Below are 25,986 nucleotides of genomic sequence, written 5' to 3'. Positions count from 1 at the left end.
ATGTGTGTGGGGGGGGACTTTAATCAGATTTTTTTGTACTTGAGTTACATTACATCTGTTGGCTGCATCTACAACAGGGGTAGGCAGACTTTGAGAGGTGGAAATCTACATAAACAACAGGAAAGAGATCAAAGAACATCAGGGAAATTAACTAGCAAGGCCTAACTAAATAGTTAGGAAAACCTAGGAAAATATAATAAAACAAATGACACTGTAAAAATATAACTTTAGCCTATCTTAAAAGTGGACAGTGTCAGTTAGTAGAACAGTGAACAGTGTCAGGAGGGCAGAGGTAGTGTGGCAGCACCCAATTATTGTAGAGTTCCCTTTAAGTTTTAACATTTCTAACAGCATCTGTTTGAAAAGCAAGGTCATCAGCTCATTTCCCCCCCTCCCTTATTTCTTGTCAAATAATGTGTTCCAGTAGTTGGCACCCTTACTTTCAGCTGAAGATAATTTATCTAGCAAGGCCATATCCTGCACTGCTGAGAAAGTCTTTTAAATGTACAGAAAGTGAAAGAGGAAATATATGCATTGTGACGTAATTGTTGATATGTATACCCTGTAAGATGCTTTTTCAAGGCATTTAGCTTTGCAGACGTTAGTCTGGCTAGGCCACTGGCTAGTTAATAAAGCTTCTTTTCCTCAAGTTCGTGTCCCGAGATTTACCTGGAATTCCCAAAGTTGCCATTACATTTCCTGGTGTGTTGGCTGGGAAACTAGGTGTAACTACCGAGACAGGTGGTTTTCCACCATAACCTGCGGGGATCGGTCCAGAGCCGGCTTATGGGATCGCTGCGCTGTCTCAGGCGCCACCGGACATTTGTCTGGGAGACTACGCTACATCTTGGTCACCTGCTCTGAGGATCGACCCACTGGAGTCCAAGAACCCGGACTGGGGAACCAACCACCAAATTGTGGAGCTCCACTTCAGGAAAAGGTGAGATCTTTGCCTTTTCCGTTATAACAGTCAGTCAGGACCTCTTGACAGTATTTGAGGGAAGGGGAGCTTGATCACATCCCAAGGTGACCCCAATTGGATGATTGCGCATCCTGGGCTAACCTCCAGTCAGTCAGTAATTTCGGGTTGGAATGTCTGGTGTGTATATGAGTGAATGAGACGCTGCCCAGCAGCGAAGCGAGAGTGGACCCTGTGTAGGTGCAGCTCTTGGTACTGGGGCTGATATCGTCCTGTTCCAAGTCACCGATAAGGGGAAGTGTTAGTCTTTTAACCCTACTGTGTCAAGGATCTTGGATCCCTTACCAGATTCTCCATCCCCTACCCTTCTTGTCTGTTTTGGTGTCTCTAAGGTAACAATATGGGTGGTAATCAGTCAATCCAGTCCCCCTTAGAGTGCTTGGTCAGTAATTTCAGGAGTGGATTTTGCAAAACCTGCAAACTGAAACTCAGTCCTAAAAGGTTAGAAACACTGTACAAGAAAGACTGGTCCTACTCTGGAAAATGTTGGCCGCCCCCAGGGCATGTTTGATTTAGAGATAATTGACCGATTGCAAGAATATATTAGGTCTGATTCATAGAAGCATGACCAGATTCCGTACATAGATTGTTGGAAGAGGGTGACAGACCCTAAGTGGATACATAAAGTGAGGGAGGAGCAGTGTAGAATTATGGATATGACAAAGGTAACACCACAGACTAAAAGTACAAAGCGTATCTTTTTGCAACCTGAGGAGACAGATCTGCCTCCTCCATATGTACAGGGACATACCACGAGTGAATATAGACAAGGGACAAGCCCTGACACCTCTCCCCATAGACAGTGGGAATTTTGTTCAGACCTACTACCCAAAGCAGATGCAAGTACTCCGTCAATGCAAAATTTTACCAAACATGTTCATACTAACACCCCTAGTCATGACACTTTCAGTACTAGCAGTAGGATGGGAACTGGAGGCACAGCAACAACCGATGGGTGCACAGATCAGGTGTTCACTTCCACCCCAAAGAATCCAAGTGCCAGTAATTGGATTTTTGCCCCATCTTTCAATTTACCCATGCAAATGCCCCTAAGGGAACAACTGATAGGGAGCCACCGGATTCTAGTCTACACTCCCTTCACCACAACTGACTTACTGAACTGGAAGACCTGAATTTTATCGGACAGCTATTATAGAGGGGATGAAAACAGCTGGCAAGAAGCCCACAAATTTCAGTAAGACAATAGAAGTTCTTCAACAGCCCAATGAAAGTACAGGACAGTTATATGAAAGACTATGTGAGATTTTTAGGCTTTATACCCCGTTTGACCCTGACGCAGCTGACAACCAGAGGTTACTTAACCCTGTTTTTGTTAGTCAGTGTACAATGGATATTAAGAGGAAGTTGCAAAAGCAAGAAGGGTTCGCTGGCATGAACAGTTCACAGTTGTTAGAAATATCTACGAAAGTGTTTGTCAATCGGGATTTAGAAACAAGAAGAAGGAGGATCAGAGAATGAAGAAGAAGGTGGATATGTTAGCAGAAGCTCTGACAGAGAGATCTAAAAGAACCAGGGAATGTTCAGATGGAGAGGGACTAAGAGGAGGAAGAGAAAATGATGTACCAAGGCTGGGAAAAGATCAGTGTGCATATTGCAAACAGGAGGGGTCATCAAAAGGGAGACTTCCAGGTGGCCAAAGGCAACAGAAAAGCGGATCAAACAGCCAGGGAGGCAGCACTCCAGCGGTCCCCACAACAGATTATGGCCCCTCTGTTCCCAATACCACTCTCTGAATGGGACCCAATCTATACAAAGGCAGTACAAGAATGGATAGAGGCTGAACCTGGAGAGTACAGGGAAGACTGGTGGTATCAACTGCAGGATGGAGGAATTGTCATTCCAGCTGCTGTAACAACTGAATTGGTGACAGAATTCCACAAGGGAACACACACAGGCAAAACAGCCATTGAAAAGGCTCTAGAGAGACATTTTTACAATCCCCGACTATCCACACTAGCATAAGCAGCAGCCAGCAGATGTGTGGAATGCGCCAGAAACAAGCCAAGACAAGGGCCTGTACCAACTCCTGGAAGAATTAATGGTTGACTTCACTGTTATGCCCCCACAGGAGGATATAAATATCTGCTGGTGGCCGTCTGCACCTATTCGGGCTGGGTGGAAGCCTGGCCTACATGAACTGAAACTACCAGAGAAGTGGTCAAATGTCTAATACAGGAAATTATCCCCAGATATGGAATACCCTCCTCCATAGGTTCAGACAATGGTCCCACCTTTGTTCTTCAGGAATTAGCAATTGCACTAAAGATTACTTGGAAACTACACACTGCATACAGGTCTCAAAGTTCTCAAAAAGTGGAGAGACTGGACCGCACCCTAAAGTTACAACTGGCAAAACTCTGTCAGGAAACCCAAATGAAGTGGATTTTGATGCTGCCCATTGTCTGAGAATTCGGAGTGCTCCAACAAGGAGGACAAATATGTCCCCTTTTGAAGTACTATATGGTAGGCCTCCACCCATCATTAGAGGGCTCAAGGGAGATTTACACCAGATGGGGGGGTGGTGAACTGTGGACTGTAACAGAAATTGGGGGAGAATTTGTAGGATATAGGGAAGTGGATTCAAGAGAAACTCCCCATAAGCCTGTCCAACCCTGTCCACCCCCCGGGAGATGCAGTGTGGATAAAGGAGTGGAGAATAACCCCTTAAGGGCCCAGATGGAGAGGTCCTTATACTGTTCTGCTATCTACTCCCACAGCCATTAAGGTGGCCAAGGTGACCCCCTGGATACATCACTCCAGGGCAAAGTGAGCTGCTAATCACACAGATTCCTAGCTGAGTAAAGCAGACCCTCAAGACCCCTTATAGCTAAAGCTGACCAGAGAAATCAGAAGGAATAACTCCAGCTCTGCTCCAGTCATACCCGGAAGCTGACTGGTCAATGCACAGTGGAAGAAAGGGAATATACACCGATATAATACCTGATAAAAATGTTTTTTTAATAAAATTGCCATTAATAATAACCCTGGCTAAAACAATAGGGTGGAGGGTAGATCATGTGACCCGTGTATCAAGACTACTAGAGTAGGATCCATAACCATTAGAATGTTACTATGGCATTTTCATTATTAATGTGAAGGCACAGTAACTGATACTTATGTACACAATGAAACAACTTATTCAATATGCACTGTAGGTAACCAGATAACCTGTTGTGACCCCACCTATGAAGCTATATTAAGTGATGTTTTGTTTCTGCTCAAGTTTTTTTGCTGCGAAGAACTGGTTGATATCTGTAGTGCACCGCTGCAGTTCTTCACAACTAAATACAGATCTTGCTTTCCCTCTCAACTCGCTCCCCCCTAACAACATCCTGTATTTTTCTGTCAGGAAGCAAAACCAGTCTGTTTGCAAAACCGTAAAGGAACTCAGCTGCGTACTAGTATATGTCAGAACAGGCTTACCTTAGATTATCTATTAGCGGCCGAGGGAGGGGTATATGGAAAGTTCAATTTAAGTAATTGCTGTCTGGAAATAGACAATTACGGCAAGGTAATAGTAGAAATCACTGATAGGATGAGAAAGGTAGTTCATGTTCCAGTGCAGATATGGGATGGGTTTAATGTGGGCAGCTGGTTTGGAGATTGGTTCCCAAGTACAAATGGGTTGAAGGCCACCCTGGTAATGGTAATATTAGTGTCCTGCATGGTATTTCTTTGTCTGATACCTCTTGGGACAAGGATAATTCAGAAAATTATTGAGCCTAACGTAGAAAGGCTGCAACCGATGTAATGGCCATGTGAAAGTATCAGCCACTGGCTGCCCAGGATCAACAGGACTGACCTTAGCCCTTTATGCCTTGGGTGGTTATTGGTCAATTGGTAATGCTTTATCTCACTCAAACTTTCGCTACGATAGCATCAAAAGGGGAATGTGGCAGCACCCAAATATTGTAGCATTCCCCTTATGTTTTAACATTTCTAACAGCATCTGTTTGAAAAGCAAGGTCATCAGCTCACTTCCCCCCTCCCTTATTTCCTGTGATATAATGTGTTCCAGCCTGTAGCTGGCACCCTTATTTTCAGCTGAATATAATTTATCTAGCAAGGCCATATCCTGCACTGCTTAGTCTTCTAAATGTACAGAAAGTGAAAGAGGAAATATATGCATTGTGACGTAATTGCTGATATGTATACCCTGTAAGATGCTTTTTCAAGGCACTTAGCTTTGCAGACATTAGTCTGACTAGGCAACCAGCTGGTTAATAAAGCTTGTTTTTCTCAAGTTCGTGTCCGGAGTTTTACCTGGAATTCCCAAAGTTGCCATTACAGTAGGTGTCAGTAGGACACTTGACAGTGCCAGACAGTATATCAACGGACTTTGTCAATAGGGCAAAGGACAGTGTCAGTAGTTTTTCTACCTTTATTTTTTATTATTTTTTTACAATTTTTTTAGGAGCCCTGTTGGGGGCTTTGGTGAAATGTCAGTTTAAACAAATCTCTGATGTCTCAGTGTTGATACAGAAAGGAATTGGGGGCACAGATTCTTCAATTCCTTTCTCTGCAGCCTCAGGTGCACTGAAGATTAATAAACATGGAGCTCTTTACAGCGGCTCCAGTTTATTCACAAACCAGCGGCGGACTGACAACTCAGGGGGTCCCCGGGCAATAGGAAATTATGAGGCCCCTGTGTCCGTGCCCACACTCAAACCACACCCAAAAAATCCTATGAAAGGTACCAGGAGCATCTCATGGGGCCCCCTACTAACCCCAGGCCCTCGGGCAGTGTCCGGGTGCCCGAATGGTCAGTCCGCCCCTGTCACAAACTAAAGTATAGAAAACACAGTTTATTATACTTCAGTTATGAATGAACACGGGAGTACTGATCAGTTTTCATTCAAAAAAGGAAGGGGCCAGTAAATGACATATTTACTATATTTACTGGCCTCTACCAACACTCTCCATCCTGAATAGATCCCCCAGCAGCTGGTGGGAGGGGAGCCCACAGAGGAGGGGGGGGGGGGTGGATGGGCAGTAGGAGAAGGGGAGTGGACAGGAGGAGTGGTGGGGGCAGCATTTACTAATACCGATCCTCTGTATTTTCCTCCTGCAGCAGCTGAATGCTGGCTGAAGGAAGAGAGAGGAGGAGAAGCTGGCTTTCAGCTGCTGGGGCTGGATCATACCAGGGGCAATGCCAGGGGGTGCCGGTGCAAGGATATTTGTCTATGCAGGTGAAGGTACATTTTAAACCTATCCTGGCTCTCTAAGGTGGCTGCCTAAGCACCTTTCTACTTGCGCCAGCCCTGATGGGGATAGGAGAGCGGTGTGTCAGTCAGTGATGGGGATAGGAGAGCTGCGTGTCAGTAATGGTGATAGGAGAGCGGTGTGCCAGTCACTGTTGGGGATAGGACAATGGTGTGTCAGTCAGTTATGGGGATAGGAGAGTGGTGTGTCAGTGATAGGGATAGGAAAGCAGTGTGTCAGTGATGGGGATAGGAGAGCGGTGTGTCAGTCACTGATGGGATAGGACAATGGTGTGTCAATCACTGTTGTGGATAGGACAATGGTATGTCAGTTAGTGATGGGGATAGGACAATGGTGCGTCAGTCAGTGATGGGGATAGGAGAGCGGTGTGTCAGTCACTGTTGGGATAGGACAATGGTGTGTCAGTCAGTGATGGGGATAGCACAACGGTTTGTCAGTCAGTGATGGGGATAGGACAACGGTATGTCAGTCAGTGATGGGGATAGGACAGCGGTGTGTCAGTCAGCGATGGGGATACGATAGCGGTGTGTTAGCCAGTTATAGGGATATGAGAGCGGTGTGTCAGTCAGTGATGGGGATAGGACAGCGGTGTTTCAGTCAATGATGGGAGCAGACACTAATGTGTTAGTGATGCAGAGTTGACAGTATGTGAGTGGTCAGTGGCGTGCTCAGCGGGGAAAGTCAGTTTTCTCTCATCTGCCTTCTATGTGTCTCAGTTACGGGCTCCCCCCGGCATATACCCTCCTCCTGTCCCTGGACCTGCTCGGTCTCTCCCTAGTACAGGCACCTCACACTGTCAGCATTTCAAGGCATTGGGGAGGAGCCAAACTTACTCCAATCCAATCACAACCAGTCACAGGCCATCTTGATGAGGATAGGACAGTAAGTGATTGGTCAGTGATGCGCACAGCAGGGGGTGTTGGTGCTCTCTCTCCTACTTCTTCTATATCTCTGTCCTAGGCTCCCCCTGGCGTGTACCCTCCTGCTGTACCTTGACCCACTCTGGCACAGGCGCCTCACGCTGCCCGCATTTTCCCCCGAGGGTGCACACGGATAGGGATAGAGCCGTCCATGCTCTGCCAATCACCGGCCAACTTAGGCATGTCTTCCCTTCAACTGCTATTATCACTGTGCTGTTGTGCAACTGCATAAAATTTCAAAGGCCGAGGAGAGACACAGGAAGGACCATGCTCAACATTATAGACACTGATATGATTACTGGCACGGCACCAATATCATTACTGACACTGATATTATTGGTGCTGTTGCTAGAGAAAGTGTAGTTTACACCCCGCATACTAGTGTCCCTCTCAATGCGGTGCCTGGCACACATGCCCCCCCGTAGTTTCGGCCCTGCTGAAGATAGTTCTTAATGACATTGGCTGTATGCTTGGGGTCATTGTCCTTCTGCAGAATAAAGTTGGGGTCAATCACACGTCTCCCCAATGGTATGGCATGATGAATAAGTATCTGCCTGTTTTTCTCAGTACTGAGGACAACATTGATCCTGATCAAATCTTCATCTCCATTTGCAAAAATGCAGCCCCAAACTTGCAAGGAACCTCTACCATGCACCACTGTTGCCTTCAGACACTCATTATTGTACTGCTCTCCAGCCTTCGGCAAACAAACTGCCTCCTGCTACAGCCAAATATTTAAAATGTTGACAAATTAGTCCAGAGCACCTGCTGCCATTTTTCTGCACCCCAGTTCTTATGTTTTCATGCATAGTTGAGTCGCATAGCCATGTTTCCATGTCGGAGGTATGGCTTTTTGGCCTATTTTCCCATGAAGACCGCTTCTGGCTAAACTTCTCCAGACAGTAGATGGGTGTACATGGGTTACACTGGATTCTGCCAGTTCTGTGCTGATGGCACCGCTGGACATCTTTCGATGTCGAAGCAAAGTAAGCATGATGTGTCTTTCATCTACTGCATTAGGTTTCCTTGACCACTGACTCTACAGTCCTAAACATTGGCCATTTCTTTATGCTTCTTTAAAAGAGCTTGATGAATTGAAGTGATGCAGGTTTAAAGGCAAAAGGTAGTCACACCAAATATTGATTTGATTTAGATTTTTCTTCTGTTTGCTCACTTTGCATTTTGTAAATTGTTAAAAATGAACAATTAAAATATATATTTTTGAAAGCATTCTTACTTTACAGCATTTCTTCACACCTTCCTATAACGTTTTCACAGTATTGTATTTGTTGTAAGCTGCATAGAGGTTTAACCTTTAACATAACTGCAATCATGCACATAACACATTATCATTAGATTGTACCAAGAGAGATATGAGTATCACATTAATAAAGAAAAAAGACATTTACAGCCCTGCTGCATATTTAAGTGTTTTCTTTTTTACAACAGATTCAAACAGAATCTGGGAAATACTATGATATCATACCTTTAATAGGCTGTATACATCAACATAATGTTTGAAAAAGTCTGGATATAGGGAACGCTTGGTGAAATGATTCCTAAAATGACAGTTTTCAAACTCTTCGATTCGATAGTCATAGTCATCAGAATCTGAATAAGGAAACAGATTGTAAATCTGGAAAAAAATCAGAATTAAAAGAGATAATTAGAAATACAGCAAATAATAATAATACATAAATAATGTACATACAAGACTTTGGCATATGTGAGTTGTGTTTGCAATGAATTGACTCAGGACCTATTTAATCATCCTCCTTTAAGCCACTCTCCCTGTTGCTCCCTACCATAGAGATACCAGCCCACATGTCTGATGTGCAGGGCTACTAGCTTTATCTAGCAGTGCTGCTGTACATTGTAGGAATACTGCAATGCCAATTTTGTATTTTCTGGAGCAAGTTATTAGCTAAACTTAAAGTACATATATAGTCAGAGCTTTCTTTTTAGTTTTGTGTAGCGCAAGAAGGGTTAAAACCCATGTCAATTTTTCTTTACTGTGTTCCCACTGGGAAGATTTAGCCATTTTATTTGTTGTGTTGGTTATTACCACCAAAACAGGAAATTATTATAAAAAAAAAAAAATGAACAGGTGTTGCCAAAACAGGAATGGGGGGAAATCTTTCAATGAGAACAAATGTTCTGGAGATAATTGTCTAAGAAGGAAATTACCCTTCAATCTGTAAAAATGTACTCTCAAATTCTGTTTTGTTTCCCTAACAAGACACAGGCAGAAAAAAAATAAACCAATTGAGCTTTAAACTTATCCTACTCTATCCGACACTGAAAAAAATGTTTTGTGTATACATACACTTGAATCCATTTAGTATTATTACTATTATTTAGTAGTTGTCAGTCAGATTATCACAGCACTGAAAAATGGTCTGGTAATGGGGGAAAGGGATATTACAGACAAGTACTAAAGCCAGCAATTAAACAGAGTCCAGGTTCCAGTCTGGTAAATGGAGCAATGACCATTACAGTGGTCACTTCTCTGGCTGGGATCTGTAGTCTCACACTATGTACTATGGAGCTACTCTTCTGCTTTGTCAACACTTATGTCTAGGTTTTGAAAACCTGCCCTTACACATCAGTATACCTGTGCCTATCCACACCGCTGAAATAATGACTGTCAAACTGAGCCTTTCATGCTGTTGCCCTGCTGATGTGCTTCCTTTGCTGCTCACATCAGCATCTAGTAACTCGAGTATGACTGGACACTGGAGGACACTTCTAATTCACACAATAGCTCCTCTAGTCTTTTGCAGGGCCTGTAAAGAGTCTCAAGGGGGAAGTCCTCATAATCCTGCAGGACAAGAGGTCCTAAGGACACCTCCTTGTTTCTACTTCTACACTGCTCAAAAACAATTAAAGGAACACTTTGAAAACACATCAGATCTCAACGGGGAAAAATATTATGCTGGATATCTATACTGATATGGACTGGGCAATGTGTTAGGAACGTAAGGATGCCCCATCGTTTGATGGAAATAAAAATTATCAACCTAGAGAGGACTGATGCAGCAGGCTAGTCCATTTTGCTGAAATTTCATTGCAGCAACTCAAAATGGTACTCAGTAGTTTGCATGGCCCCCCACATGCTTGTATACATTCCTGACAACGTCGGGGCATGCTCCTAATGAGACGACAGATGGTGTCCTGGGGTATTTCCTCCCAGATCTGGGCCAGGGCATTACTGAGCTCCTGGACAGACTGAGATGCAACCTGGCGGCGTCGGATGGACCGAAACATGATATCCCAGAGGTGTTCTATTGGATTTAGGTCAGGCAAGCATGGGGGCCATTCAATGGTATCAGTTCCTTCATCCTCCAGGAACTGCCTGCATACACTCGCCGCATGAGGCCGGGCATTATCGTACACCAGGAGTAACCCAGGACCCACTGCATCAGAGTAAGGTCTGACAATGGGTCAAACGATTTCAGTCTGTTTCTGATTGTTTGGTCAGAGACATTAACACCAGTGGTCTGCTGGAGGTAATTTTGTAGGGCTCTGGCAGTGCTCATCTGTTCCTCCTTGCACAAAGGAGGAGATACCGGTCCTACTGATGAGTTAAGGACCTTCTACGACCCTATCCAGCTCTCCTAGAATAACTCCCTGTCTCCTGGAATCTCCTCCATGCTCTTGAGACCGTGCTGGGAAACACAGTAAACCTTTTGGCAATGGCACATATTGATGTGCCATCCTGGAGGAGCTGGACTGCCTGTGCAACCTCAGTAGGGTCCAGGTATCGTCTCATGCTACCAGTAGTGACACTGACCCTAGCCAAATGCAAAACTAGTGAAAAACAGTCAGAAAAGATAAGTAGGGAAAAAAATGTCAGTGGCCTCCACCTGTAAAACCATTCCTGTTTTGAGGGTTGTCTCACTGTTGCCCATCTAGTACACCTGTAGTTAATTTCATTAACACCAATGCAGCTGAAACTGATTAACAACTCCCTCTGCCACTTAACTGACCAAATCAGTATCTTAGGAGTTTAATTGACTTAATGCTATACTCTGATTAAAAACTGTTCCTTTAATTTTTTTTGAGCAAAAACATCTCCATCAGTGTCAATGGAGGACTCCAGACCCTTTCACAATTTTAGGGCCTTGAATACTCCTGACAAATGTTTCTGGAGTAATACACAAAGAACAAACAGGTGACCAACTAGCTTACTTTTTCATTGGTTAGTTCAGCTTCGGGTTTCATTAGCACCACACTCTTGTCCACCACCCTAAGACCACAGAGAGATCCAGGAGCAGCCTGAATCTGGAGAGATACATCTGATCCTGGGAGGACTTCATCTGGGGAGAACCCAACTGACACCTGGGGATTAAAAAGTAGAATAAAGAATAAGATGTAAGTGTCAAAGCTCAAGGCAAAAACAAAATGACACCACATACTGTATGTTGATTTTCATTTAGTGGAGTTTTGAAAAGCATGAGCAACTCTTACATTAGTTCTTAAATCAATAAAATGATATCACTCTAAATACAGTGCTGTAGTAATAAATCAAAAATAATAAAAATCTCTTAATAAAATTTCAGTAGGATTATAAGGTGGAAAATACAGCACATACAAAATAGTGTTCAACTGCATCTATAATAATAAAAAAAAACATTATAATGAAGATAAACTGGATTGAACAATCCACCCTATGGGCTATATCATGTAGGACAGACTAATGTTTATGGTAGAGGGGAAGGCAAGAGATCGGGTTATGACACCCTTATCCCATTCTGGTTCCACCTCAACTCCAGGGAAGAAGGTAGGGAGAGAGAGAGGAAAAAAAAGAAGGGGGTAGGGAGGGGAAATGGAGAAAAAGGTGAAGTTCAAAAGGATTTACCCATTACAACATTAATCTTTGGCTTACTCCCACTTGCTTCATCTCATTGATACTTCACACAAGCAGAGAGTCTGGCCCAAAGTAAAACCACTTATAAGGACACCAGTTAATTGCCTTACTTCAATCAAGACCACAAATGGTTAATGTGGGGGTACATGCTAATCCAAACCAGATTAGGGGTACACACATATCAGTTACATAATGCATTAGCTAATGGGCTACAAACATATAAGATTAAAACGTTTTGGCTCAAAGAAACATCTGAAGGACACTTAAGTGGACTATTTTGAACTGCATTTGCCTTAGTTGGCCATAAAGGCCTCTCATAACAAGAAGAACTTTAACTGACCTAGTATTTGTTAAGAGTATCACATAAATTTGCACACCAGATATTACTAACACAAGGCATTGACTCTCAACCTCGTTCCATAGGGGAACTCCCTTAGCTCTATCATTTGATCCAGTTAGAACATGATCAGGATCAAGGATCCCACATATGTAAACAGAGCTAAAATGCAGGCATAGATGTTGTAGGAAGCTCTAAACCCACAATCAAAGCAGATACCCTGTTTGTGAGTGTGGAGGTGTCACAGAGTAAGGAGTCCAACAAGTAGGGTCACTACAATCTTGTCATATCACAGTAATATGTATACAGTGGACAACATGTTATGCTATGGGAAATGCAATATAGTGTATAGAGATGAGCGAAGAAATGAAAAATTCGATTCGACTGATTCGGCGAATTCGTGGACAATATTCGATTCGAGTCGAATAAATTCGCTGTGAATTTAACTTAAAAAAGCGTGTTTCTAGGCTTCAGAGAGACTTAATATTAGTGCAGAACACTGTACCTTTAATTTAAATGCCCTTGGAGTCTGCTGGGGAAGAGAAATAATACTGTCACTCAGTATGACATGCAGATGAGTGCCGTCGATCTTAGAATCACCGCACACTTCACTCATTTGGGCAGTCACGGGGCCAAAACCAGTGTTTGGAGCCACAGTGTGGTGGTGGAGGCAGCAGCAATGGGAGGCCATACAGCAACCTATGACAAAATGGAAACCAGCAGGAGTGTGAGGAGACCTGAAAGTGGCACATGCAGTGGGAGCAATGGGAGGCGGTACAAGGACCCATGTCACACTGTGGACCCAGCAGCAGCGTGACCAGGCGGTACGGGGGCCCATGGCAGATTACAGGCCTGGCAGCAGCAATGGGAGGCCCGTAATCTGCCAGCACCCTATGACAAAAAATGGAACACACCAGCAGTGTGTGAGGAGACCTGAAAGTGGCACATGGCAGAGTGTGGCGATGGAGACAGCAGCGATGGGAGGCCGTACAGGGACCCATGAGAGACTGTGGACCTGGCAGCAGCATGAGGAGGCGGTATAGGGGCCCATGGCAGATTAGGGGCCTGGCAGCAGCTATAGGAGGCCCGTAATCTGCCAGCACCCTATGACAAAAAATTTAACACACCAGCAGTGTGTGAGGAGACCTGAAAGTGGCACATGGCATGAGACACTCTGGACCTGGCAGCAGCATGAGGAGGCGGTATATAGGGGCCCATGGCAGATTAGGGGCCTGGCAGCAGCTATGGGAGGCCCGTAATCTGCCAGAACCCTATGTCAAAAAATTTAAAACACAAGCAGTGTGTGAGGAGACCTGAAAGTGGCACATGTTTGGGGCATGATTCATGGCGGATTTAGTCAGTTGTGTCAGGAACTAGTGGTTTGAAATCCAGACTAATCCACGCCTGATTCATTTTCACAAACGTGAGTCTCTCCACACTTTGGGTGGACAGTCGTGTCCTCCGCGGAGTTGCAATACCTCCTGCCGCACTAAACACGCGCTCCGATGCAACGCTACTGGCCGGGCATGACAGCCTTTCAAGGGCAAATTCAGCTAGTTTGGGTCAAAGGTCAAGTTTCGTTGCCCAGTAGTCAAGGGGATTGTCTACCTCGGTTGGCAGGGTGCTGTCAAAGTAGGCCTAAGCCTGTTGTTTGAGGTCCTGCTCCAGGTCCACCTGATGCTGCTGCTGCTGCGGCTGGTTAGTAGTTTCCTCACTGCGCTGGTGAAGAAAGCTACTCATCATCGACTGCAGACTGAGGCAGCCGCTGCTGGTGGAGCTGCCACTGCTCCTACCACCCCACCCCTCCCCTGCTGCCATGGCAGCGGAACGCGAGCGCACAGGGCCCACAGTGTCTGAGGATGGACGTTGGCGCAGAAAGGCAGAGACCAGCTGACTACATAGGTGGTTTTTATAGTACGTTATTTTGGCCTCCCTCTCAGCAGGTGTGAAAAAGGCCACCATTTTTGAACGGTAGCGAGGGTCCAACAAGGTGGACAGCCAAAAGTCATCCCTCTGTCTGATGGTTATTATTCGGCTGTCGCTACGCAAGCAAGCGAGCATGCTATGGGCCATTTGTGCCAAGGAATGCGAGGGACTCCCTACCTCCATCTCCACAGCATACTGCCACGGTGCGTCTGGGTCCTCTGTCTCCTCCTCCTCCTCCTCTACCAGATGCTCCTGCTCCTCCACTCCTGTCCGCTGAGTGGAAAAACCACCCATTTCACTCAATAATTCCTGAGCACCAATGTCCTCCTCTACCTCCTCCTCTTCTTCCTGTCCTGCCCCCACAGGGGTCATGTGGCGTTGAGATCTGTGCGCCACGTCTACCGCACCCTGACCAGCCATTGTTAACAGCATTTGTTCCAGGACGTGCAACAGAGGAATGACGTCGTTCCTCCCATAGTCCTGCCGACTCACGAATAGCGTGGCCTCCTCAAAGGGCCTGAGCAAGCGCAGGTGTCACGCATGAGCTGCCAATGGCTGACATCTAAGTTACACAGGGAGTACCTTTATCCGCTTTTAACATCAGGAAATCTGTGATGGCCTTTCGCTGTTCGTAAAGGCGGTCTAACATATGTAGGGTTGAATTCCACCTTGTTGCAACGTCACAGCATGAGGAGTCGGTACGGGGGCCCATGGCAGATTACGTGCCTGGCAGCAGCAATGGGAGGCCCGTAATCTGCCAGCACCCTATGTCAAAAAATTGAACACACCAGCAGTGTGAGGAGACCTGAAAGTGGCACATGGCAGAGTGTGGCGATGGAGACAGCAGCAATGGGAGGCCGTACAGGGACCCATGAGAGACTCTGGACTTGGCAGCAGCATGAGGAGGCGGTATATAGGGGCCTATGGCAGATTAGGGGCCTGGCAGCAGCTATAGGAGGCCCGTAATCTGCCAGCACCCTATGTCAAAAAATTCTACACACCAGCAGTGTGTGAGGAGACCTGAAAGTGGCACATGGCAGAGTGTGGCGATGGAGACAGCAGCAATGGGAGGCCGTACAGGGACCCATGAGAGACTCTGGACTTGGCAGCAGCATGAGGAGGCGGTATATAGGGGTCTATGGCAGATTAGGGGCCTGGCAGCAGCAATGGGAGGCCCGTAATCTGCCAGCACCCTATGTCAAAAAATTCTACACACCAGCAGTGTGTGAGGAGACCTGAAAGTGGCACATGGCAGAGTGTGGCGATGGAGACAGCAGCAATGGGAGGCCGTACAGGGACCCATGAGAGACTCTGGACCTGGCAGCAGCATGAGGAGGCGGTATATAGGGGCCTATGGCAGATTAGGGGCCTGGCAGCAGCTATAGGAGGCCCGTAATCTGCCAGCACCCTATGTCAAAAAATTCTACACACCAGCAGTGTGTGAGGAGACCTGAAAGTGGCACATGGCAGAGTGTGGCGATGGAGACAGCAGCAATGGGAGGCCGTACAGGGACCCATGAGAGACTCTGGACCTGGCAGCAGCATGAGGAGGCGGTATATAGGGGCCTATGGCAGATTAGGGGCCTGGCAGCAGCTATGGGAGGCCCGTAATCTGCCAGCACCCTATGTCAAAAAATTCTACACACCAGCAGTGTGAGGAGACCTGAAAGTGGCACATGGCAGAGTGTGGCGATGGAGACAGCAGCAATGGGAGGCCGTACAGGGACCCATGAGAGACTCTGGACCTGGCAGCAGCATGAGGAGGCGGTATATAGGGGCCTATGGCAGATTAGGGGCCTGGCAGCAGCAATGGGAGGCCCGTAATCTGCCAGCACCCTATGTCAAAAAATTCTACACACCAGCAGTGTGTGAGGAGACCTGAAAGTGGCACATGGCAGAGTGTGGCGATGGAGACAGCAGCAATGGGAGGCCGTACAGGGACCCATGAGAGACTCTGGACCTGGCAGCAGCATGAGGAGGCGGTATATAGGGGACCATGGCAGATTAGGGACCTGGCAGCAGCTATAGGGGGCCCGTAATCTGGCAGCACCCTATGTCAAAAAATTCAACACACCAGCAGTGTGTGAGGAGACCTGAAAGTGGCACATGGCAGAGTGTGGCGATGGAGACAGCAGCAATGGGAGGCCGTACAGGGACCCATGAGAGACTCTGGAACTGGCAGCAGCATGAGGAGGCGGTATATAGGGGCCCATGGCAGATTAGGGGCCTGGCAGCAGCTATAGGGGGCCCGTAATCTGGCAGCACCCTATGTCAAAAAATTCAACACACCAGCAGTGTGTGAGGAGACCTGAAAGTGGCACATGTTTGAGGCATGATTCATGGCGGATTTAGTCAGTTGTGTCAGGAACTGGTGGTTTGAAATCCAGACTAATCCACGCCTGATTCATTTTCACAAACGTGAGTCTCTCCACACTTTGGGTGGACAGTCGTGTCCTCCGCGGAGTTACAATACCTCCTGCCGCACTAAACACGCGCTCCGATGCCACGCTACTGGCCGGGCATGACAGCCTTTCAAGGGCAAATTCAGCTAGTTGGGGCCAAAGGTCAAGTTTCGTTGCCCAGTAGTCAAGGGGATTGTCTACCTCGGTTGGCAGGGTGCTGTCCAAGTAGGCCCAAGCCTGTTGTTTGAGGTCCTGCTCTAGGTCCACCTGATGCTGCTGCTGCTGCTGCTGCTGCGGCTGGTTAGTAGTTTCCTCACTGCGCTGGTGAAGAAAGCTACTCATCATCGACTGCAGACTGAGGCAGCCGCTGCTGGTGGAGCTGCCACTGCTCCTACCACCCCACCCCTCCCCTGCTGCCATGGCAGCGGAACGCGAGCGCACAGGGCCCACAGTGTCTGAGGATGGACGTTGGCGCACAAAGGCAGAGACCAACTGACTACATAGGTGGTTTTTATAGTACGTTATTTTGGCCTCCCTCTCAGCAGGTGTGAAAAAGGCCACCATTTTTGAACGGTAGCGAGGGTCCAACAAGGTGGACAGCCAAAAGTCATCCCTCTGTCTGATGGTTATTATTCGGCTGTCGCTACGCAAGCAACCGAGCATGCTATGGGCCATTTGTGCCAAGGAATGCGAGGGACTCCCTGCCTCCATCTCCACAGCATACTGCCACGGTGCGTCTGGGTCCTCTGTCTCCTCCTCCTCTACCAGATGCTCCTGCTCCTCCACTCCTGTCCGCTGAGTGGAAAAACCACCCATTTCACTCAATAATTCCTGAGCACAAATGTCCTCCTCTACCTCCTCCTCTTCTTCCTGTCCTGCCCCCACAGGGGTCATGTGGCGTTGAGATCTGTGCGCCATGTCTACCGCACCCTGACCAGCCATTGTTAACAGCATTTGTTCAAGGACGTGCAACAGAGGAATGACGTCGTTCATCCCATAGTCCTGCCGACTCACGAATAGCGTGGCCTCCTCAAAGGGCCTGAGCAAGCGGCAGGTGTCACGCATGAGCTGCCAATGGCTGACATCGAAGTTACACAGGGGAGTACCTTTATCCGCTTGTAACATCAGGAAATCGGTGATGGCCTTTCGCTGCTCATAAAGGCGGTCTGTCAGGGCTCCCAGGTATGACCAGAGGTGTGTGACTGAAGCAGGGAAACGCAGACCTCAGATATGTTATAAACAATATAATTTATTAACACTAACAGTACAAACATAAACGCAGTGCAATATTAAAACATAATACGGTGCAAACAAACCAAACCACCCACAGATAACAGTATATACAAGCAAGCGTCGTCAGGCAGGCCGGGTCAATATCAATTGGGCAGGTAGGTACAGGGGGAGCAAGCGGAGAATGGTCGGGGTCACAGGCCAGGTTCATCAGGTAGCAAGCAGCATAGTACAGAGGGTCAGGCAGAGGGATGGTCCGGGTCACAAGCCAGGGATCAGAACAGGTAGCAAGCAGCGTAGTACAGAGGGTCAGACAGAGGGATGGTCAGGGTCACAAGCCAGGATCAGAGCAGGAGAAGTCAGCAAAGGAACAGAAACAGGATGCAGGACAGATACAGGGCCCAGGACAAACACAACACCAAGGCAGAGTCTGTGGGTCTGGCCATCCCTTAAATACCCCAGCATCATCAGTTACAGGTGTTAGCTGGCTGCAGAGTTGAGTCTCTGATTGCTGGGAACACCCGCTGGCCAGCCCTGGTACTGCAGATCAAAAGGCAGGTGAGTCCCACCATTGCTGGCCAGTCCATTCCTAACAGTACCCCCCCCTCAAGGAGCGGCCTCAGGACGCTCCAAACAGTCCTAGCTGGGCAAAATGTTCCACCGCCCGGGTCTGGCAACTGGCGGGATATCAAAGACTGGCACACCGGGCAGGACTCCGGGCAGCGGCACACCGGGCTGGACTCCGGGCAGAGGCACATCGAGCAGAGGCACACCGGGCAGAGGCACATCGGGCAGGACTCCGGGCAGAGGCACATCGGGCAGAGGCACATCGGGCAGGACTCCGGGCAGAGGCACATCGGGCAGGACTCCGGGCAGAGGCACATCGGGCAGGACTCCGGGCAGAGGCACATCGGGCAGGACTCCGGGCAGAGGCACATCGGGCAGGACTCCGGGCAGAGGCACATCGGGCAGGACTCCGGGCAGAGGCACATCGGGCAGGACTCCGGGCAGAGGCACATCGGGCAGGACTCCGGGCAGAGGCACATCGGATTACCAGGCGAAGCAGCAGGCAGCGGGCCACCAGGCGGAGCAGCAGGCACCGGGCCCCCGGGCGGGGCGGCAGGCACCGGGCCCCCGGGCGGGGCGGCAGGCACCGGGCCCCCGGGCGGGGCGGCAGGCACCGGGCCCCCAGGCGGGGCGGCGGGCGCCGGACCCCCAGGCGGAGCGACAGGCACCGGGCCCCCAGGCGGGGCGACAGGCATCGGGCCCCCAGGCAGGGCGACAGGCACCGGGCCCCCAGGCGGGGCGACAGGCATCGGGCCCCCAGGCGGGGCGACAGGCATCGGGCCCCCAGGAGGGGCGACAGGCATCGGGTCCCCAGGCGGAGCGGCGGGCGCCGGGTCCCCAGGCGGAGCGACAGGTCTCGGGCCCTCAGGCGGAGCGGCGGGCGCCGGACCTCCAGATGGAGCGACAGGTCTCGGGCCCTCAGGCGGAGCGGCGGGCGCCGGACCCCCAGGTGGAGCGACAGGTCTCGGGCCCTCAGGCGGAGCGGTGGGCGCCGGACCCCCAGGCGGAGCGACAGGTCTCGGGCCCTCAGGCGGAGCGGCGGGCGCCGGACCCCCAGGCGGAGCGACAGGTCTCGGGCCCTCAGGCGGAGCGGCGGGCGCCGGACCCCCAGGAGGAGCGACAGGTCTTGGGCCCTCAGGCGGAGCGGCGGGCACCGAGACACCAGGCACGACAGTGGGCTCCGAGTCAACTGGTATGACCGCAGGCACTGGGTCAGACATTGGATGGTCTGGCTGGACAGCGGGCATCGGGTCACCAGGCATCAGGTCATTTGGCTCGACAGCGGGCACCGCGTCATCTGGCAAGGCAGTGGGCTCCGAGTCAACTGGTATGACCGCGGGCACTGGGTCAGACATTGGATCGTCTGACCGGACAGCGGGCATCGGGTCACCAGGCATCAAGTCATTTGGCTCGACAGCGAGCACCGCGTCATCTGGCAAGGCAGTGGGCTCCGAGTCAACTGGCATGACCGCGGGCACCGGGGCAGACATTGAATCGTCTGGCTGGACAGCGGGCATCGGGTCACCAGGCATCAGGTCATTTGGCTCGACCGCGGGCACCGCGTCATCTGGCAAGGCAGTGGGCTCCGAGTCAACTGGTATGACCGCGGGCACTGGGTCAGACATTGGATCGTCTGACTGGACAGCGGGCATCGGGTCACCAGGCATCAGGTCATTTGGCTCGACAGCGGGCACCGCGTCATCTGGCAAGGCAGTGGTCTCCGAGTCAACAGGCACGACAGTGGGCACCGGGTCATCAGGTACCGGATTGTCTGGCTCGACAGCGGGCATCGGGTCATCAGGTATGACAGCGGACACTAGGTCACCAGGCATCAGGTCATTTGGCTTGCCAGCGGGCACCGCGTCATCTGGCAAGGCAGTGGGCACCGAGTCACCAGGTACGACAGCGGGCTCTGAGTCAATTGGCACGACAGCGGGCACCGGATCAGGTACCGGATCATCTGGATCAACAGCGGGCATCGAGTCAACTGGCCTAATAGGATCGTCAGGCTGGATCAGTTCATCATGCTGGGTAGAGGCATTAGGCCGAGTAGAGGCTTCAGGCCGAGTAGAGGCTTCAGGCCGAGGAGAGGCTTCAGGCTGAGGAGAGGCTTCAGGCCGCGTAGAGGCTTCAGGCCGCGTAGAGGCTTCAGGCCGAGTAGAGGCTTCAGGCCGAGTAGAGGCATCAGGCTGCGTACAGGCATCAGTCTGAACCACGGAAGGCAGGCTCACCAGTTTGGATACTGGCAGGATGGTATTGGTTGGAAAGAATTTTCGCTTTTTTTCTGGTTTTAACTACTGGAGCACTGCAAGTAAACGCAGGTCTGCAAACGAATGGAGCAGCTGGAGACAGAGAAGAACTGGAGGATGGAACAGGAGAGGGAGCAGTTGCTACAGAGGGCTTTTTTACAGGGTTAAAGGCAGGATAGGTGCAGCGAGTGGGAACAGGGTACTGACATGCGGTAGATAGCCAAGTATACTGGGCTGTAACTGGAGGAGCTGGTGGGAATACAGGAGTAGAGTTAGAAGCAGGACTGGGTTTTTGTAGGCTGACTGAGGCTGGGTGCAACAAGTCTGTCCATGTCTGCAGTATGGGTTGAACAAAGCTGAGCTTACACAAAGTCTGTCTGGTCAATGACTGCACTGCGTTTATACAATCTCTCAGTGTCTGTGGTGAACATGTGGAATAACGCTCCAGAAAGTAACCCACATCATCCTCTAATAACCACACCAGGGACTCTGCCTGGTCTGCACTAAATGGTGGCAAAAATTCATCCCTGCATTCGGGGGAACCAGATGAAACCAACTCTGCACAAACCTCAATCAATGGCTGCACCTCAGAGAACACTGTGCCCTGATCTACTAGAACATGAGCGAGCCGTATACATTCTAGCAATTCATCCCGGGAATACTCCTTCAGAGTTTGATAAGCATACTCCCTGTCATCAAACACTAGCAGATATAAATACTCAACCTCCTCAAGATCCATCCTTCCCATCAACAAGCCAAGATGGCTTCCCTGTGCAGCCACTTCTGGTCAGGATTGGCCTTGGTGTAATGTCAGGGCTCCCAGGTATGACCAGAGGTGTGTGACTGAAGCAGGGAAACGCAGACCTCAGATATGTTATAAACAATATAATTTATTAACACTAACAGTACAAACATAAACGCAGTGCAATACTAAAACATAATACGGTGCAAACAAACCAAACCACCCACAGATAACAGTATATACAAGCAAGCGTCGTCAGGCAGGCCGGGTCAATATCAATTGGGCAGGTAGGTACAGGGGGAGCAAGCGGAGAATGGTCGGGGTCACAGGCCAGGTTCAGCAGGTAGCAAGCAGCATAGTACAGAGGGTCAGGCAGAGGGATGGTCCGGGTCACAAGCCAGGGATCAGAACAGGTAGCAAGCAGCGTAGTACAGAGGGTCAGACAGAGGGATGGTCAGGGTCACAAGCCAGGATCAGAGCAGGAGAAGTCAGCAAAGGAACAGAAACAGGATGCAGGACAGATACAGGGCCCAGGACAAACACAACACCAAGGCAGAGTCTGTGGGTCTGGCCATCCCTTAAATACCCCAGCATCATCAGTTACAGGTGTTAGCTGGCTGCAGAGTTGAGTCTCTGATTGCTGGGAACACCCGCTGGCCAGCCCTGGTACTGCAGATCAAAAGGCAGGTGAGTCCCACCATTGCTGGCCAGTCCATTCCTAACACGGTCTAACATGTGTAGGGTTGAATTCCACCTTGTTGCAACGTCGCAGATCAGGCGATGATGTGGAATTCCGTTCTGCCGCTGCAGCTCAAGGAGGGTGTGCTTTGCGGTGTAGGAATGGCTGAAATGCATGCAAAGTTTACGTGACATTTTAAGGATGTCTTGCAGTGGGATGGTGGATTTTAGGAACCGCTTGACAACCAGATTGAACACGTGAGCCATGCATGGCGCATGGCACAACCTTCCTTGACGCAGAGCAGACACCATGTTCTTTCCGTTGTCGGTCAACATGGTTCTGATTTTCAGTTTGCGCGGAGACAGCCATCTGTCGATTTCTCTGTTCATTACACTGAGAAGTTCCTCCCCTGTGTGACTACGTTCGCCAAGGCATACCAGGTGCAGAACAGCGTGACACCGTTGCGCCCTGCACATGTGATATGCCGGTCGGGTAATGGGACTTAGCACGGGGGTGGCGGCTGAGGACACGGCGGAAGAAGAGGTGGTAGAGGCGGACATCTTTGCCGGACCAAGGACGTGCAAACGTGGAGGCAAAAGCGGCGTGACCTGTCCAAGTTGCTGGTGCGGCTGTGACGGCACCACGTTCACCCAGTGGGCCGTAAATGACATGTACTGTCCCTGACCGTAGTTACAGCTCCACACGTCGGTGCTGCCGTGCACTTTGGCAGAGACCGACATGCTCAAAGACTGGCCCACCATGTCTTCTACATGTGAATGCAGGGCTGGCACTGCCTTTTTGGTGAAGAAATGACGGCTTGGCACTCTCCACCGCGGCGCGGCACAAGCCATCATTTCTCGGAAAGGTGCTGAGTCCACCAGTTGGAAAGGGAGGGACTGCAGCACCAGCAACTTGGACAGGAGGACGTTCAGCTTTTGCACCGTCGGGTGCGTGCTCGCAAACTGTTGTCTCTTGGAAACGGATTCCAAGAAAGACTGCTGACGGAATCCGTGAAGAGGAGTAGCAGGAGAAGGAGCATCTGAACGAGCGGAAGATGCCAACGAGCGACAACTCCCGTCAGCAGAGGTGTTGGAGCCTTGACTGGCTGATGGAGGGCGATTGACGTCGGGTGACGGAGCAAGTAACGGAGCGGGTGATGGAGCGGGGGCTGGGGCGGGCAGAACCGCCGTATCTTTATCACGGTTTTCCCAGGCCACCAAATGGCGACGCTGCATATGCTGCCGCAACGCTGTAGTCCCAACATGGGCCCCCTGGCCACGCTTGACTTTCTGGCCACATAGTCGACATACGGCTACGTTTACTTCCTCGGGCGGCTTGATGAAAAATTGCCACACCGCCGAGTAGGAAACTTTGCCCCCGATACTCCTCACTGGCTGACTGCTGCTTCCTCCGTGCACACCGGCACCACTACTGGCCGTGGTGGTAGGCTGCAGTGGAGCTGGTGCTCTACTCCGTGGCCGTTTGGCTCCACTGACACTGCTTCCACTGACACTGCTGCGACCCTGCTGCTGTCTCCTGGGCAACCCACCGACTGTTTCGCTCACTGCCAAGCTGCCACCCTCTTCTCCTGATGATGCGGAAGAAATTGCCTGATGACGACGAGGCTGCCAAGTGCGATCAACCTCCTCATCATCAAGTAGGGTCTCCGCCTCACTACTAGCCCCCTCGGCTGCGTCTGGGTCAGGAGACAGACCTGTCTCTAGACCGGCTACCGGGCCACTCTCCTCGCCACTACTTCTTCGCCTGGCTGCTGAAAAGGTGGATGTCTCCCCCCGTTCCTGCCCGCCCTCTGTTAGCTCTTCCTCACTGTACAGTGGGGCTGAGCCCACAGCATGCGATACTTCGCTTGGTGAGGGAACAGCAAAGGACAGGGGCAGGTAGAGGACACGTGATTTCAGTGGGCTTGGTCCCGGGCCATGCCAACTAACGGTTGTGTCTGACGTACCCACCGACCGTTGGCTGTAGGTGTCAGAGGTGACCTGGGAAGAGGAAGACGACCGAGCCAACCAATCGATGACGGCAGGGTTGTCGGTGGAGACACGACCGCTGGATGACACCGGGAGCACTGGCCTCTGGCTGCGAATAGTGCTGCCTCGACCCCTTCCTCTGCTGCCACGTCTGCTCGCTCCTAAAACATTGCCTCCTCTGCCACTCCTCTGCATGTTGTCTGACATACTCTTTAATTAAACGATTATGTGTCCCTGAGTAACAATTCTGTTTCCCTGAGTAACAATTCTGTGTCTGTGCGAGTAACAATTCTGTGGCCCTAAGTAACAGTTCTGTGGCCCTCAGTAACAATTCTGTGTCTGTGCGAGTAACAATTCTGTGGCCCTAAGTAACAGTTCTGTGGCCCTCAGTAACAATTCTGTGTCCCTGATTAACGTTTCTGTGGCCCCAAGTAACAGTTCTGTGGCCCTCAGTAACAATTCTGTGTCTGTGCGAGTAACAATTCTGTGTCTGTGCGAGTAACAATTCTGTGGCCCTAAGTAACAGTTCTGTGGCTCTCAGTAACAATTCTGTGTCCCTGATTAACGTTTCTGTGGCCCCAAGTAACAGTTCTGTGGCCCTCAGTAACAATTCTGTGTCTGTGCGAGTAACAATTCTGTGTCTGTGCGAGTAACAATTCTGTGGCCCTAACAGTTCTGTGGCCCTCAGTAACAATTCTGTGTCCCTGATTAACGTTTCTGTGGCCCCAAGTAACAGTTCTGTGGCCCTCAGTAACAGTTCTGTGTCTGTGCGAGTAACAATTCTGTGTCTGTGCGAGTAACAATTCTGTGGCCCTAAGTAACAGTTCTGTGGCCCTCAGTAACAATTCTGTGTCCCTGATTAACGTTTCTGTGGCCCCAAGTAACAGTTCTGTGGCCCTCAGTAACAATTCTGTGTCTGTGCGAGTAACAATTCTGTGTCTGTGCGAGTAACAATTCTGTGGCCCTAAGTAACAGTTCTGTGGCCCTCAGTAACAATTCTGTGTCCCTGATTAACGTTTCTGTGGCCCCAAGTAACAGTTCTGTGGCCCTCAGTAACAATTCTGTGTCTGTGCGAGTAACAATTCTGTGTCTGTGCGAGTAACAATTCTGTGGCCCTAACAGTTCTGTGGCCCTCAGTAACAATTCTGTGTCCCTGATTAACGTTTCTGTGGCCCCAAGTAACAGTTCTGTGGCCCTCAGTAACAGTTCTGTGTCTGTGCGAGTAACAATTCTGTGTCTGTGCGAGTAACAATTCTGTGGCCCTAAGTAACAGTTCTGTGGCCCTCAGTAACAATTCTGTGTCCCTGATTAACGTTTCTGTGGCCCCAAGTAACAGTTCTGTGGCCCTCAGTAACAATTCTGTGTCTGTGCGAGTAAGAATTCTGTGTCTGTGCGAGTAACAATTCTGTGGCCCTAAGTAACAGTTCTGTGGCCCTCAGTAACAATTCTGTGTCCCTGATTAACGTTTCTGTGGCCCCAAGTAACAGTTCTGTGGCATTCAGTAACAATTCTGTGTCTGTGCGAGTAACAATTCTGTGTCTGTGCGAGTAACAATTCTGTGGCCCTAACAGTTCTGTGGCCCTCAGTAACAATTCTGTGTCCCTGATTAACGTTTCTGTGGCCCCAAGTAACAGTTCTGTGGCCCTCAGTAACAGTTCTGTGTCTGTGCGAGTAACAATTCTGTGTCTGTGCGAGTAACAATTCTGTGGCCCTAAGTAACAGTTCTGTGGCCCTCAGTAACAATTCTGTGTCTCTGATTAACGTTTCTGTGGCCCCAAGTAACAGTTCTGTGGCCCTCAGTAACAATTCTGTGTCTGCGCGAGTAACAATTCTGTGTCTGTGCGAGTAACAAT

At 49.7% G+C, this 25,986-nt stretch overlaps 1 protein-coding gene across 4 annotated transcripts in view; it reads right to left on the bottom strand.

Annotated features, from left to right (window-relative positions):
* Positions 1–25,986, bottom strand: part of LOC149451742 (alpha-2-macroglobulin-like) — a 293,088-nt gene that overhangs the window by 176,993 nt on the left and 90,109 nt on the right. For all 4 annotated transcript variants that reach the window (XM_089690338.1, XM_089690339.1, XM_089690340.1 and 1 more), the window contains 2 exons: positions 11,335–11,484; positions 8,630–8,779 (listed from right to left, as the gene is read on the bottom strand). In XM_089690338.1, coding sequence (XP_089546464.1) covers positions 8,630–8,779; positions 11,335–11,484 — 300 coding nt within the window. The remainder of the gene's footprint in view (positions 1–8,629; positions 8,780–11,334; positions 11,485–25,986) is intronic.

The sequence above is a fragment of the Staurois parvus genome, unplaced genomic scaffold, assembly GCF_062004578.1.
Source record: "Staurois parvus isolate SC_StPar_1 unplaced genomic scaffold, SC_StPar_1.0 ptg000525l, whole genome shotgun sequence".
NCBI lineage: Eukaryota > Metazoa > Chordata > Amphibia > Anura > Ranidae > Staurois > Staurois parvus.
Note: the sequence above shows the minus strand (reverse complement) of the source record. Positions and strands in the feature narration are given on the sequence as shown.